This window comes from Manduca sexta, chromosome 1 (genome assembly GCF_014839805.1).
Source record: "Manduca sexta isolate Smith_Timp_Sample1 chromosome 1, JHU_Msex_v1.0, whole genome shotgun sequence".
NCBI classification, from domain to species: domain Eukaryota; kingdom Metazoa; phylum Arthropoda; class Insecta; order Lepidoptera; family Sphingidae; genus Manduca; species Manduca sexta.
In genome coordinates, this window is record NC_051115.1 from 2,061,120 (window position 1) to 2,075,231 (window position 14,112).

The following is a 14,112-nucleotide window of genomic DNA, read 5'->3' on the forward strand; positions in this document are numbered from 1 at the left end:
ATATAATTCTAGAAAATTGATTTTTTATTGCTTTGATTGACGAGACGAGTTTACCGTTCGCCTGTTGGTAAGCGAAACGGTCCATAAACAGTAAAAACACAATCCAACACGTTGAATTATAAAGTATTGTTTGGTATTCCACTGCACTCGCCATCCAGAGACATGAGACGTTAAGTCTTATTATGTCCAGTTACACTCAGTACAATGTCCTTCAAACCGGAACACAACAGTGACTACACACTGCTGCTTGACCAAAATAGATATTGTGGTGGTACCTACCCAGGCGGACTCTCACATATGAGAGACCTACCACCAGTAAACGAGTACGAAAGAATCATTTCTTTGCGGTTTCTGACTGTCCCTAATGTTATATAATTCCTCAATTAGAACCTTAAGGACATAAAACTAAACCATACAATTCCATAGTCAAAAGGTTGGACATAAAACTTAACTAAAACTGTCTTACAGGACCACAAAACTCAACAAAACAGATTCACACTCACACCAATCGATTTGCGGAAGATAGAAATAGTCTACGGACCAGAATGTCTGAAACGAGATCGGCAAGAGAAGATAGAGCTCTGCCAGTCCTACCCAGGCGTAGCTAGAAGGAAACGCAGCGTAGAAGTAGAAGAAAATAAGAGCTTAAGAGTCAACCCTGAGATAACTCCGCCCCCTGATCTAAACACGACAGAAATCGACGAAGTTCTAAAAGAATTAGGCATTGAAAACGACGTGCAAGAAATTGTCGATCAGGTTTACAAAGTGACTTCCTTAGCCCTGAGCAATGCTAGAGCCAAATACTGCAATAACACAAAACCAGATTTAAGAATCGGTGATATTAAACTAAACAGAAGTTCTGACATACTAGGAATAGTAGAAGTTGTCGCCGACTACGCGAAAACCATGGTAGATAATGCATTAGGAAACTTAACAGATTTCTGCGAGAGTTCAAAATCGATTGACGCGTATCAACGGGCTAGATGCCCGTTCTACGACGAGAGTAGATGCAGGCAGAATTATTACAAATCTACTAAATCTGGACCAGTGCGACATTCGACCCAGCATAGACCCGTGCACTGGCAATCTACCAAACATGAAAGCAGAGGTCTAAGACCCCAATTGCATTTACGTAGTGATAATGACACTGATATAAGAGTTAAAGAACGAAAAAGAAGGCACGTAGAAGATTCTGATGAAGTGTATTCCACGCGAGGGTTGGGAAGAAGAGCGATTAATAAAAGAGAAGCTGTTAATGATGGCATAGATAATGCAAAAGTTACAGATAATGCGAATGGTACAGTAATTATTACAGATAATATAAAGATGGATTTAAGAATGGGAACGACTGTGTTGGGGTATAAAAAGGATGTGTATGGAGGCGACAGAAGAGATATAGACGGACGTAGATACAGGTAAAATAAATGATGTTCTGTAAAATATGTTTTTCCTTTTTTTATCCAGCATTTTATTTCCTGATTTACGATTCAATTCTCAAATTTACTGGTGGTAGGTCTGTCATATGTGAGAGTCCGACTGGGTAGGCACCAGCGCAATGTTTATTTCTGCCAAGCAGCAGTGAGTAGTTACTGTTATGTTCCAGTTTGAAGGACATTGTAGCCAGTGTAACTACTAGACATAATAATTAACATGTCATGTCTCAGGAAGGCGAGCACAGTGGAATACAAAATACTTTGTAATTCAAGGTGTTGGTGTTTCTACTGTTTATGGATCATATCGCTTAACATCAGGCGTACGGCAAGCTCGTCTCGTCATTCAAAGCAATTAAAAGAAACACAAGGAGATAGTAGTTGACAAATAATCAAAATAAATTTGTTAATTTAGATATAACAACAATTTCTAAAAATAAAAAAACACACGCACACTAGCCTTTTGTCTCCAAAGGGGTAGGTTCAGGCGCAACTGGTCTACCAACTTTCCCCTGCGCATATTTCATGATGTGATATAGGTGAGCCTATCGCCATATCGAGCACAAATGCCATACTCCGGGTTAATGCTCAGTAGAAAAACCCAATATCACTGTCTGACCGGAGATCGAACCCGGACCTCAGCATTGCAGTCGTATTTTAACTCAAATACGCCATCGCGGCCGTCAAACGTAGTTAAAGGTGTTATTGGCATATTTTTATCCGAGCAAAGCAACGTATCCATACTGCACCTGATGGTAAGAAGTGGGGTCCAATAGAATGTGGATTGAGAGATGATTATCCCTCAGTCGACACAATTATGCCTGTTGGAGCCGGATATACACAGGCTGATCTCGGAACGCGACACTTATGCAGGCCTCTATGGCGGGTTTTAATAACTTGTATATGGAGGTAGTTGCGGTATATTAGATATTTCATATCACCAGTAAAAAAATATTTATGCAGATGTAAATGGAACTATATACTTATCTTCTTGGAAATAAGGCTTATTTGAATCGTAGATGTAAAACAAAAAAGTGTAAGTTTGTAACGAAATTAATATAAATAAAAAGTAGTTTAATTTCACACGACCTAATGCAAGTACTAGTTAAGAGAGTTCGTCGCAGCGATATCAAATCATTATGAAGTATTTTCTGACTAGGAATTTGAATTCGGGAACTGTTATACAGCGTAGCAATTAAGTAGTCCTAAGGATCCAGATGTATTTAGTTAAATATCAATCTATATTCTATATTATTAGCTTGGGGGAAAGGTTTCTCGCATTTTATATGAAAACTAAGACTTCTTTTTGCAAACATTTGAATATTTTTTCTTTCTTTGAAATGTAACCTTTTTAGGAAAAAAATTCTTGCATTTTATATGGAAACTTTAGACTTCTTTTTTCAAATATTTTAATATTGTTTCTTTTTTTGAAATGTAACCTTTTTAATGTCATCAAAACCAGTCAGATACAAATAGTACAGCCAAAGAGATTTTGTTACAAGTTTATACAGACTATAAACGAAAAGACTTTATCCCCGACCTATTAATATTATAAAGAGAAAAAGTTTGTGAGTTTGTAAGAGCTCTGGAACTACTGAACTGAGTGCCATAGGCTGGTGTTTATCTCAATAAACACTTTCGCACAGGCGGAGCCACGGTCTAAAGCTAGTAATAATTAATAAGTTAATGTAAATTTTCCTTTAAGTTAAAAAAACACGACATTATATTACGAATTTTATCGTTATTGTATTTTTTAGATTTAAAAAAAGGAAAACTACACCCGAACCAGAGATCGAAGAAGACATATCGGAGGAAGTGACCGAAAAAGTCAAAACAAAGCCAAAAAACAAAATACAGGTAGAAATAGGGAAACTTAAGCAGAAACAAGAAAGGTAAGTACGGATTTATTTTTTGCGTAAAAGTTTTTTTTTTAATTCGTTCCATATGGAACTGGCTAAGGTCAGATAACATGCTGCCAAGTTATAAGTAACCGTAAATTAGTTTAAAAATAGTTTTTTCAATTTCTTTTAGATCCAATTCCAAGTCGGGTAAAGTTATACTGGTGTTTTCTGATCACACTGGGGTCTGAAAGAGCATTTCAAATTGTTTGTTAGTTGAATTCGCGAACCTCAATCAATTTCATAATTATATTTATAAAAAAAAATCTTAGAAATTTCGGTAATATGCCTTAAGCATCAATTAAATCTATGCCCAAATTGAAAAACATTTTTTAAACTCTACTTTAAGTATGGAGATATCATGTGACGTCCGCTGTTGCCATATTAATTTTAATTATTTGGAATATATGCGAACCTTGGTATACCTCTGTCTATACCTTTGGGGATAAAATGCGTGAGTGTACGTGCCAAATGAAAAAAAATATAATAATATCAGCCCTGTATTATATACTGTCCCACTGTACGGGCCTTCTCTACTACTGAGAGATTAGGCGTTAGTCCATCACGCTGTAGTGCGGATTGGTAGACAGCCAATAGGAATATTATGACTGAATTAATTTAATTTATTTTAGATTGGTAAACAAAGCGAGATTCAGACCAAGGCCTGGAAGGTACCATCCGAAGACGATACCACTGTCAAAGGCTAATAAAGAGTTTTATGATGAACGAAAATGGCCAGAGGGAGTCGTCAGATATATTATTAGCGAAGAAAATACTAAGAAATGTAAGATACTAGCTGTGCCCGCGGCTTTGCTCGCGTGGAAATCAGTTACAAAGATTATCCCGCGTAAATCCCAGACCACGAGTTTTTCAACCACGCGACCTCTTCAACAGTAATCTATTTCAGTCAATTTACATAAAACCGTAATGTACTATTAACTTAAACCTTCCTCAAGAATAGGGGACCGTCCTGTGTTTGATTTTGTACATTATTCTATATGAAATGGTTGATCATACGAAAAAGAAACTCTCCTGCGAAAACTGCATTAAAATTGGTTAAAAAATGAGCCAGTCATTCATATTTCAAATATTACTATGTGCCGAAATGGGCGCGAAGTGGGAATATCGCTTCATCTCTTTCTTTCGCACGCGTCGTAATGCCCGATGACGTCACACGTGGGTATTGCGCCTCTTTTCTGTTTCTTGTAACTTACCCCTTCTACCGAAATTGAAAGACTTATAACTTGTTGTTTTTTTACCGGATTTAAATAATTCTTTCTGTGTTATAGTTTATATAACGTAAATATTTGATAATAATAAAAAAAACAAAAATGAGTCCGGTCCCCTATTGCATCTTTTAGTAAAAACCGTACAAAAATCCGTTCAGTAGATTTTGAGAAAATTGTTCACATACAAACAGACAGACAGCTTTTGCTACAACTACGCGGTGCTCGCGTCTTCGACCACGTGAAAAGCTTTTCGCAGTGCAAAAGTCCTTATTCCTTAATACACTGTTATGTTTAGTTTGTGGGCACTTAATAAAACAATTCCGATGCAATCACTGACACTGCTACTCGCGCGGCGGCCGGGCGGGGAGTGCGTGGCGAGCTGTCGCTCCCCGTTCTCCCTACTCCCGTACGTCCCACCAGTACTCGTGTCTATATTTATTATCTATACACTACATACACTAACGATTTATAAGATGCCTGCGTAATCTATATAAAAAAGTCCATTATTTCCGATAGGAGCAAATTACCAGGATAAAACGTAGCCTGTGTCTTAATCCTGGACATGGTCTACTCGTATGCCAAATTCCATCCAAATCTGTTCAGCAGTTTCTGTGTTTACTGCTAACAAACATCCAACCATCACAAACTGGTTCCACCTCTGCCTACACCTTTGGAGATAAAAGTATGATAATGTTTATTTTTAGATGATTTAGAAGACCTAAGGAACCGTCTGGAAGAAGTGAACAGCATACTTCGAAGGAAAACGTGTGTGAAGCTTCTAGAAATATCTGAAGATGATGCTAAGAAATACAAAGACTATTTAGTGATAGATACAAGCCCAGATTACGTCACAGGAAGGGTCGGAGGGAGGCAGGTAAGGTGGTTTTTATCATAGCCAAACATCATCATTGTTTTAGACTAATGCTGAAATTGTTACAAAAAAATTAAATCGCTTTCAAAAACCACTAAAAACCAAAAAATAATGTAACATTACCGATTGAGAACATTATCAATTTTTTTAATTCGGTTACAAACAATAACATTCGTAAGCGAGGTAAGTATACTTTTACATAATAATGTGTTCGTAAAAACCATGCAAGACACTTAATTAATAGTTAATTAAAACCAAAATCGTATTTAATTAAAAACAATTATGTACCCGAACATTTGAAAGCCGAGTCAATTTCGTCGCGCCAAATTTTGAACTTGGAACATTGTCTTACGGCCAGTATTTTGCTTATAAATAATTTAACCTAAGCTGTGTGTTATACCTTTGCCTGCTATTTAAAAGACAGCTGATAAACTGCCAAATTATGTGCATTGACGTAAAAGAGGTGAATAACATTTGTGTTTACTACAGTGTATGAGAGCGAGATAGATATATTACTAGTATTTAAAAAAAAGTGCGTGAGAAAAGGACGAGGTATACACGTGGTCGGTGACGTAAATTGGGGAATCAGAGTAGCGGGGTGGTCAGGTAATAAATAATATCTGGATTTTATATTATTTATTTGTAAATTAACAATATGAAAATGTATAATGATTTCGTTGTATGATAGTAAATTATGTTTGTCAGTTTACTTCTAACCTTGCACTATTCGCAAAGTAAGTATATGAATATAATTGTTTCTAACATTTGGTTTTAAAAAGAATATTCATGCATTATAACCACCTTAAACATATAAAATTTAGGATTGGTTTAAAGAATTACTTCTAATCCTATGTTAAATGCAGATAAGGTTGAAGTTAAAAATTATTTCTGCATATTCATTATGCACGATTATAAGCTATCGACAAAAACATTAACAAAACAACTACAGATTACATATTCTTGTACTGATACGAAAGTTCCAAGTTATATCTTTATAATTTAATTAAAAAAAAAAAAAATGTACGATTAATATATAAATAATGTAGTTAAAACATACATTTTATTATCCGTCTAAATGAGTATAACATTGTAATAACTTTATTTATATCCAGTCACGTAAAAAACGCAATGTTCATTTTATTGCAGCAAGTTTTATTATTACCGATCATGGTGAATTTTAAAAACCTATTTTATAAAAAACATATTAATATAAATTATTTTCCATTAATAAATATTAATTTTTGTAACGTCTCGAAATTCCATGATCCATTACCTGACATCACTGTCAGATGTTTATCAACGCTGCGCGCTGATTGGTCGGAACATTCCCGACATCGAAGCTTCTCGAATCTAATTGGCCGAACATATAAATACTCCCCGGCGCGGCAAACCAGCAGTATTCGAAACGTCGCGTTCCATATTTGAATTCGTATAAGTCGCCAAATCACGTTCGAATTTTGAATTCGTATTTCGAATTGGAATTCAAAATGGTCGCGATCGGAATTGATTTGGGGACTACGACGACTTGCGCGGCTGTGTGGAGGGACGGAAGTGTTGAAATAATACCAAACGAACACGGAAACAGGACGACGCCATCTTACGTTGCGTTTACGGAGACACAAGCGTTAGTAGGTGAGTCAGCATTCCACCAGGCATCTTTGAACCCTAGAAATACTGTCTTCGCCACTAAACGTCTTATAGGACGGCGGTACGATGACATCGGGGTTCAAATGCACCTCCGCCATTTTCCTTTCAAAGTCAGCAATGTCAACGGTAAGCCTATAATCTCAGTCGAATACAAAAATCAAGTGAAACAGTTCACTTCGGAGGAAATAAGCAGCTTCATACTTTTCAGGGTGAAAGAGATAGCGGAATCGTATTTAGGCGTGAAAATTAGCAAGGCAGTGATAACAGTTCCCGCGTATTTCAACGATTCGCAACGGCAAGCGACGAAGAACGCGGGCGTGATAGCTGGGTTCCAAGTTTTGAGGGTCACGAACGAGCCAACTGCAGCAGCGCTTGCCTACGGCTTGGACAAGAACTTACAAGGTCAAAATATAATGGTTTACGATCTAGGCGGAGGGACTTTCGACGTCTCAATTCTGAGCATAAAAGATGGCGTGTTCGAAGTGAAAGCTACTGCCGGAAACACGAATTTAGGTGGCGAAGATTTTGATAATAGACTTGTAGCTTATTTCATTGAGGATTTTAGAAAGAAGTACAATATAAATATAACCAACCATAAATCTGTGAGAAGGTTGAAATGTGCTGCGGAGAGGACGAAAAAGTTTTTGACATCGGCATCAGAGGCTTCAGTTTTAGTCGACTCGGTTTACGACGGAATAGATTATACTGGAAAGATCTCTAGAACTCTATTCGAAGAGTTGTGCTCTGATCTTTTTAATGACACGCTTAAGCCTATACAGCAAGCGCTGACTGACGCTAGACTGGGCAAAAGTGATATAAACAAAGTCATTCTTGTAGGAGGAAGTACCAGGATCCCAAAAGTGCAGAGGATGTTATACGACCTCTTTGAAGGGAGAGTGACGGCGTCTTTAAATCCTGATGAAGCAGTAGCACACGGCGCCGCAATCCAGGCAGCAATACTTAGTGGTGAACGACATGAGAAAATACAAGACTTACTTCTAATAGACGTCGTGCCTTTGTCGCTAGGCGTTGAGACATCCAGAGGCGTTATGTATAAAATAGTAGAGCGGAACACGTCTATTCCATGTCGGTTAACTAAAGACTTAACGACTTTAGACGACTATCAAAACACAATGACAATAGAAATCTTTGAAGGCGAAAGAAGTTTGACCAAAGACAATAATTTGCTTGGAGTTTTTGATCTAAGAGGCATACCACCTGCTCCAAGGGGAGTCGCCAAAGTTGACATTACTTTTGATATAGACGCCAATGGTATTCTCAGTGTCACAGCGGAAGATCGAAGTACGGGCCATAAAAATGGTATTATAATAAAAAATGAGAATAGATTGAGTCAGCAAGAGATCGGGAAGATGATAGCAGATGCTGAACTCTTTAGAGAAGAAGATAGAGAGAACAAAAGAAAATTAGAGTCTAGAAATCAGTTGGAAACCTATATATTCAACATAAAGAATACAGTCAAAGAAAACAAAGGAAACCTAACCGAAGAAGATGCTGTCTTCATGGAGAAAGAAAGCCAGCTAGCTATGGCATGGCTAGACGATAACCCTGACTGCTTAAGGGAAGAGTTTGAAAGGAAATTGACAGAGCTCATGCGCCGCTGGTCTGTAATAATGAAAAAGTTATCTGATATGTTGAAACACCGCGCTAAGAGGCAGAGAAGTGAGACATATCAGAAAGAAATTAATGAGCATGGGGCAACTACAATCGAAGAGGTGCATGAACATGAATTTGAGGCTACTATTTAAGTTATTAAGACCTCCACGAAAATGACATACTCTAATGTATAAGTCTAGAGGATGTAATTTTCAAAAGGCCATCGTCTTTTTAAAACGATAATTTAATTTTGGACAACTTTTTAGAAATTATTGCTTTTAAATATGAAATTCAAAAGGCCGTTTAAAAAGGAATTGGTAAATTCTTCAGAAATTATTGATTTTGAAGATGAAATTTATGGATGTGGTCAATTTGAATCAGTTTTTATTTAGATATAAGTTCGAATGTTCTAAAAATGGCTTCGATATTTTTGTGAATATCTTGGTGATTTTAATACTTTTTTGTGTTTAGGTAAGTTTTTAATATTTGTCTTGTTTTTCTATGCTTATTTCGTAAATAAGGGTCTGTTTCATGTCTTGATAATTTGTATTCTCACTACAAGCTAAAATAATGGAGTCCATACTGTTATGAAAAGATCAATAAAGTGAAAAAATCTATGCTATTTATATTCTAAATGTTCTACTTTCTAAAGTAAATCAAAAATGTTTAAAATGTAAATTTTTCAATGGCGGACATATTGAATCTATTTCAATTATAAAAACATTATGACAAACATTATTGGAATGAAATGTGTTGGGTTCCAATTAGATTCATCCTTTGCAAGAAATGGAATAGGCCCTAGTTCTTTCTTGGCATTATATTAGTTTAGTTTATGTTGTTTTTAATTATATGGTGGTAGGATGTATTTTACATTCGTCCGGATAGCGACCGCCGTACACAAGGTGTTAAAACCCGCCATAGTGGCACACGTGTGTCGCGTTCCGGGATCAGCCTGTGTATATCCAGTTCCAACAGGCATAATGGTTTCGACTGAGGGGTAATGATCTCTCGTCAGTCGACATTCTATTGGATCCCACTACACTTACCAATTACCATTAGTGGGATCATTTTGCCGTTCTCGTATTAAAAAAAAAATATAATCACAATGATTGTAACTTTGCTTTTTTTGTATTACATGTATTTTTATTTATTTTTCTGCTTTTAGCTGAATGCATTCAGACGTCACCTAACTTTAATGGTCGTTAGAATGTTTTTGTAATTCTATTATTTTTATAACCAGCGATTATTCTTAATATAAAAAAACACTGACTTATTGGAGAAAAAAATAATAAAAAAATGGCTAATTAATATTAAAATTAATGACCCAGAGAGAGAGAGAGAAATAAAAATAATGACATCTCTGAGTGTCACAGTAAGTCAAACAGCTAGTAATCAAAGAGTTCTAAGATTATATAGAGCATACATTGGGAAGATTGTCATACAAATATATTGCGCTTATGTGATGGTTAGTCAATCTACCGTAAAATAGCAAAACACCAATGTTGAATGTGTCCATATAAGAAAACTATGTAATAACATATAAATATAATAAAGAACCATCTAAACTTTTTGGACTAAACTGCATTTTATATCTTGGTAATAAGTTTTATAATAACAAAAAAATTTAAACTGATTTTAACATTTTATACACTTTTAATAATGAAGTAATATTTCTTTTTCAGATTTAATTTTCTAGAATGTTCCACCGATATCTTGATGGTTCCGGAATGTTCAAAGTTGATTGCGGACCAGGAAAAGTCGTTACGCATATTTATGGCAGTATGACTCGCAGAATAATCTTTGATTAATATTTAATGCTAAATGGCACAAACCCAAAAAAATTAAACAAATACAAAATCTAGGTAATTTGTAGAAGATATAACTGCACGTGCATTTAGTTAGTATTCCTTTGCCTATTAATAATATTATTTGCTTTTAGATTTTTTAAAAATGTCAACAAGGTATTAAATTAAAGTAAAATTTAGTAATTATTTTTTTATTAACAAACTGCCTAAGCAACAAAAACTGCCATAAAAAGCATGAAAGAATGGCTTATTATCTGCCTCTTTTTTTACTCATGTTGATATTTTTATAGTGTTAATAATTTGCCGCCATTTTTATTCCCGCCTTTGTAATAGGGCTGTGTAATGCGTTAATAAGCTAAAAGATATGTCGTAATTTTTTTATAATTAGAAGGCTAGGTTTTAATAATATTTGTTTTATTACATTTTGTACATACCTCATGTTATTTTTATTTTAAAGACAAAATATTAAACGGTCCTTTATACTTTGTGTTTTATTTAAAACCTTTTCAACTTAATTACCAGTTGTTCCTGACATTAGTGCCAAGAGTGAAAAAAAGTAAATATAAAGCTGAAGAGTTTGTTTGGTCGCACTAATCACAGGAACTACTGGTTGGAATTAAATAAATCTTTTAGTATTAGTGTTATGCAGTTATTGAAGCTGCGATAGCCTAGCTAGTTGTGGAACGAACTGTTGAGACGAATGTCCGCAGGTTCAAATCCCAAGGGCACACATCTCTGACTTTTCTAAAAAATTATGTGTGTATTCTTTGTGAATTATCGCTTGTTTTAACGGTGAAGGAAAACATCGTGAGGAAACCTGCATACCTGAGAAATTCTCTATAGGGAATTTTTCGAGGGTGTGTGAAGTCTACCAATCCGCACTAGGCCAGCGTGGTGGACTAAGGCCTAATCCCTCTCAGTAGTAGAGGAGGCCCGTGCTCAGCAGTGGGCAAGTATATAATATAGGGCTGATATTATTATTATTTAGTATTAGTTAGTGTTAGATAGACTCTTTATCGAGGAAGGCTATATAAAACACTATGACCAATAGGAGCGGAGCGTCAATGAAAAATGTTGCTAAAGCGGGGGAAAAATATTCTTTTTGAGGGCTTTTGCGTGCGCTGGGTAAACAGTTAGTTACGCAATAATCCTGTATGACAGAATTGTTTCTCTCAAAAAGTACTAAGCATTTACTATAAAACAGTCCCCCGCCGCATATGTCTGTCTGTCTAAACGCCATAAACTCTAAAACTATCCAACGGATTTAGATGAATTTTGGTATGAAGATAGTTAAAGACCCTGGGAAGGATACAGGCTACTTTCTATCCCTCTCTCTTTGGTTGTATTTTGTAATTTGCATTTTAAATAAAATAGATAAAATACATTTTATGTTTTACATTTCAGATTCACGACTTGAAAATATTTTGTATTTCGTATTTCAAATACAAAGTAGTATTTTGTGTTTTAATTAATGTATTTTGCCCAGCCCTGTCTAACCATCGTTCATTCGCTCATCAAATTGATTTTACACCATCTGCTGAAGTTATGAATCAATGCTAAAATTGGCATGTAACTTCTAAGTATGTATTACCGGCACGCAGCCAAAATGTTATTAAAATATGGAAATATGGACGTCACCTATATTTATTTATTAATACCACTACAACTCTAAGCCAGGATCAGCAGTGGCATTATATGACACCGAGCGGTAAAGCTCGCCAAGTCTCACACTAATGTCGTTATCCCGCAACGAAATCAAATAGAAAATTTAATAAAATGAGAATAAATATATCTCGCACCCTTAGAACTAAGGTGACCAAACTCCAAAAACACGATGTGGGAAACGTATAAAAAATATTTGAAAACAATATAGAAGTCAGTGAATTGGGCGGTCGTCGAAAGTGAGAATCCCCGTTTCTATTAAGTATATAATTTTGTCCTTTTCTTGTCATTGGTTTATAGAGCATGCTTTGGATGGTCGTTTTTTTAACAAAATCAGAAAATATTTAAATTTTGAGTTCAGTCACTTTAGTTCTAAGGGTGGAAAAAAACACTTTTTTCAATTATCTACTTTTAGTATTTACTAATTGTCGTGTCGCGAAATAAAAGGCTTTTTATTTTATTTAGTTCTAAGGGTGCGATTAATATATAAATACATCAAAATATTGGAAAAAATATTGGAGTGTATATAATATTACACTCCAATATTTTTTCTAAAGACGCCTATGTACCCTCCACCATATCCTCTTGCAGAATTTCGGCAGCATCGAGCTCTTTCGCGGTGGACAACACCGCCAGCACGCGGCCATGATGGCCATGGCGATGTTAGGCTTCTACTTCGAAGTGGCGCGCCACGACCGCGACAAACACATCAGGGTTCACATGAGGCATGTCAGGGCTGGTACGTCGTTTCTTTATTAACCATCTCTTTAGTTCAGGCCTTAGTTACCATTCTGCTTGTGGTAGGATGTATTTTATATCCGCCCGGATAGCGACCGTAAACAAGGTGTTAAATCCCGTCATAGTGGCCCATGTGAGTGTGATCCGGGATCTGCATGTGTAATCCGGTTCCAACAGACATAATTGTGTCGACTGTCGGGTAATCATCTCTCTAAAGCGGGGAAAATTTATTGCCTTCTTCATGACAGTATAAATACCATTAGAATCATTAAATTACATCGATATATATATGTACTACGTACTTGATCGGACGTTCCGTACACTCATTGTGTTTAACTGTACTGTACTGCAATCCGTACACCTGACTGAAGAGTCAGGTGTACGGATTGCAGTACGGTTGAGTCATACTACTATGATTTCAACGTTGACAGCGTGTGGTTATGTACGGAGTGACGCTCATAATATAAGAACTCGAGTCTAAGTATAAAACGTGGATGTGAATAAAAAATATTAGTCAAATAAGTAAAATTATTTGTTGTTCAAGTGAATAAATAGGTTATAATAGTGACGTTTTGGTCGCCATTTTAGTTCAGATTATGAACAAATAGTTTATATGGACGTTCGTGTCTATAGAATATACGTCAATGTTAAATTACTATACCTATTACAGACAAACTTCACCATTTTGAGAAAATACGGGAAGATGCCACTTTCCCTCTTCCCTACGACTACCAAAGCGCTACTCATCCAGCGTGGCAGTATTGGCGGAAAATTGGCAAGACTGGCATATCTTCTGTGGCTACTTATAAAGAACAGGTAATATGCCAGGTGGAGGCCACGTACAGGCAAGAGGAATGTCGGACGGCCGCCTACAAGGTGGACGGACGACCTGGCTAAGGTCGCAGGAAGTCGCTGGATGCAGGCCGCTTCCAACAGGTCGACGTGGAGATCCTTGGGGGAGGCCTATGTTCAGCAGTGGACTTCCTGTGGCTGATATGATGAGTATGCCAGGGCCGTAGCTGGACTTGAATTTGAGATAGGGCAGCTGTGGTTACAGCTAGGGCGGAAGTATAAATGTTACTAGATTTGATCTGATCAACCGATTTGTGGCTTTCTTGACTTGTGAACATGAGTATATTTATCACTATTTATTTATATATTTTTTTATATATCTTTAAATCACAAAGGGGGTTATTCCACCCATCAATAGGTATCAAC

General features: G+C 36.2%; 2 protein-coding genes across 3 annotated transcripts in view; both read left to right on the forward strand.

Annotated features, from left to right (window-relative positions):
• LOC115452598 overlaps window positions 1–14,112 on the forward strand; it is a 40,575-nt gene that overhangs the window by 25,490 nt on the left and 973 nt on the right. The window contains exons 6-11 of one of the 2 annotated variants that reach the window (XM_037446941.1): window positions 469–1,415; window positions 3,188–3,322; window positions 3,961–4,112; window positions 5,262–5,431; window positions 12,748–12,895; window positions 13,565–13,710. In XM_037446941.1, the coding sequence (XP_037302838.1) occupies window positions 469–1,415; window positions 3,188–3,322; window positions 3,961–4,112; window positions 5,262–5,431; window positions 12,748–12,895; window positions 13,565–13,710 (1,698 nt within the window). The remainder of the gene's footprint in view (window positions 1–468; window positions 1,416–3,187; window positions 3,323–3,960; window positions 4,113–5,261; window positions 5,432–12,747; window positions 12,896–13,564; window positions 13,711–14,112) is intronic. The other variant, XM_037446984.1, reaches the window with a different exon arrangement.
• Window positions 6,671–11,210, forward strand: LOC115452599 (heat shock protein 68). The gene is made up of 2 exons (XM_037447153.1): window positions 6,671–9,160; window positions 10,372–11,210. Exon 1 carries the CDS (start codon window positions 6,916–6,918, stop codon window positions 8,839–8,841), a length of 1,926 nt encoding a protein of 641 aa, XP_037303050.1. The 5' UTR covers window positions 6,671–6,915; the 3' UTR covers window positions 8,842–9,160; window positions 10,372–11,210.

Coding starts and splice junctions, on each gene's coding strand:
- LOC115452599 (XM_037447153.1), top strand. CDS start 6,916: ATGGTCGCGATCGGAATTGATTTGGGGACTACGACGACTTGCGCGGCT.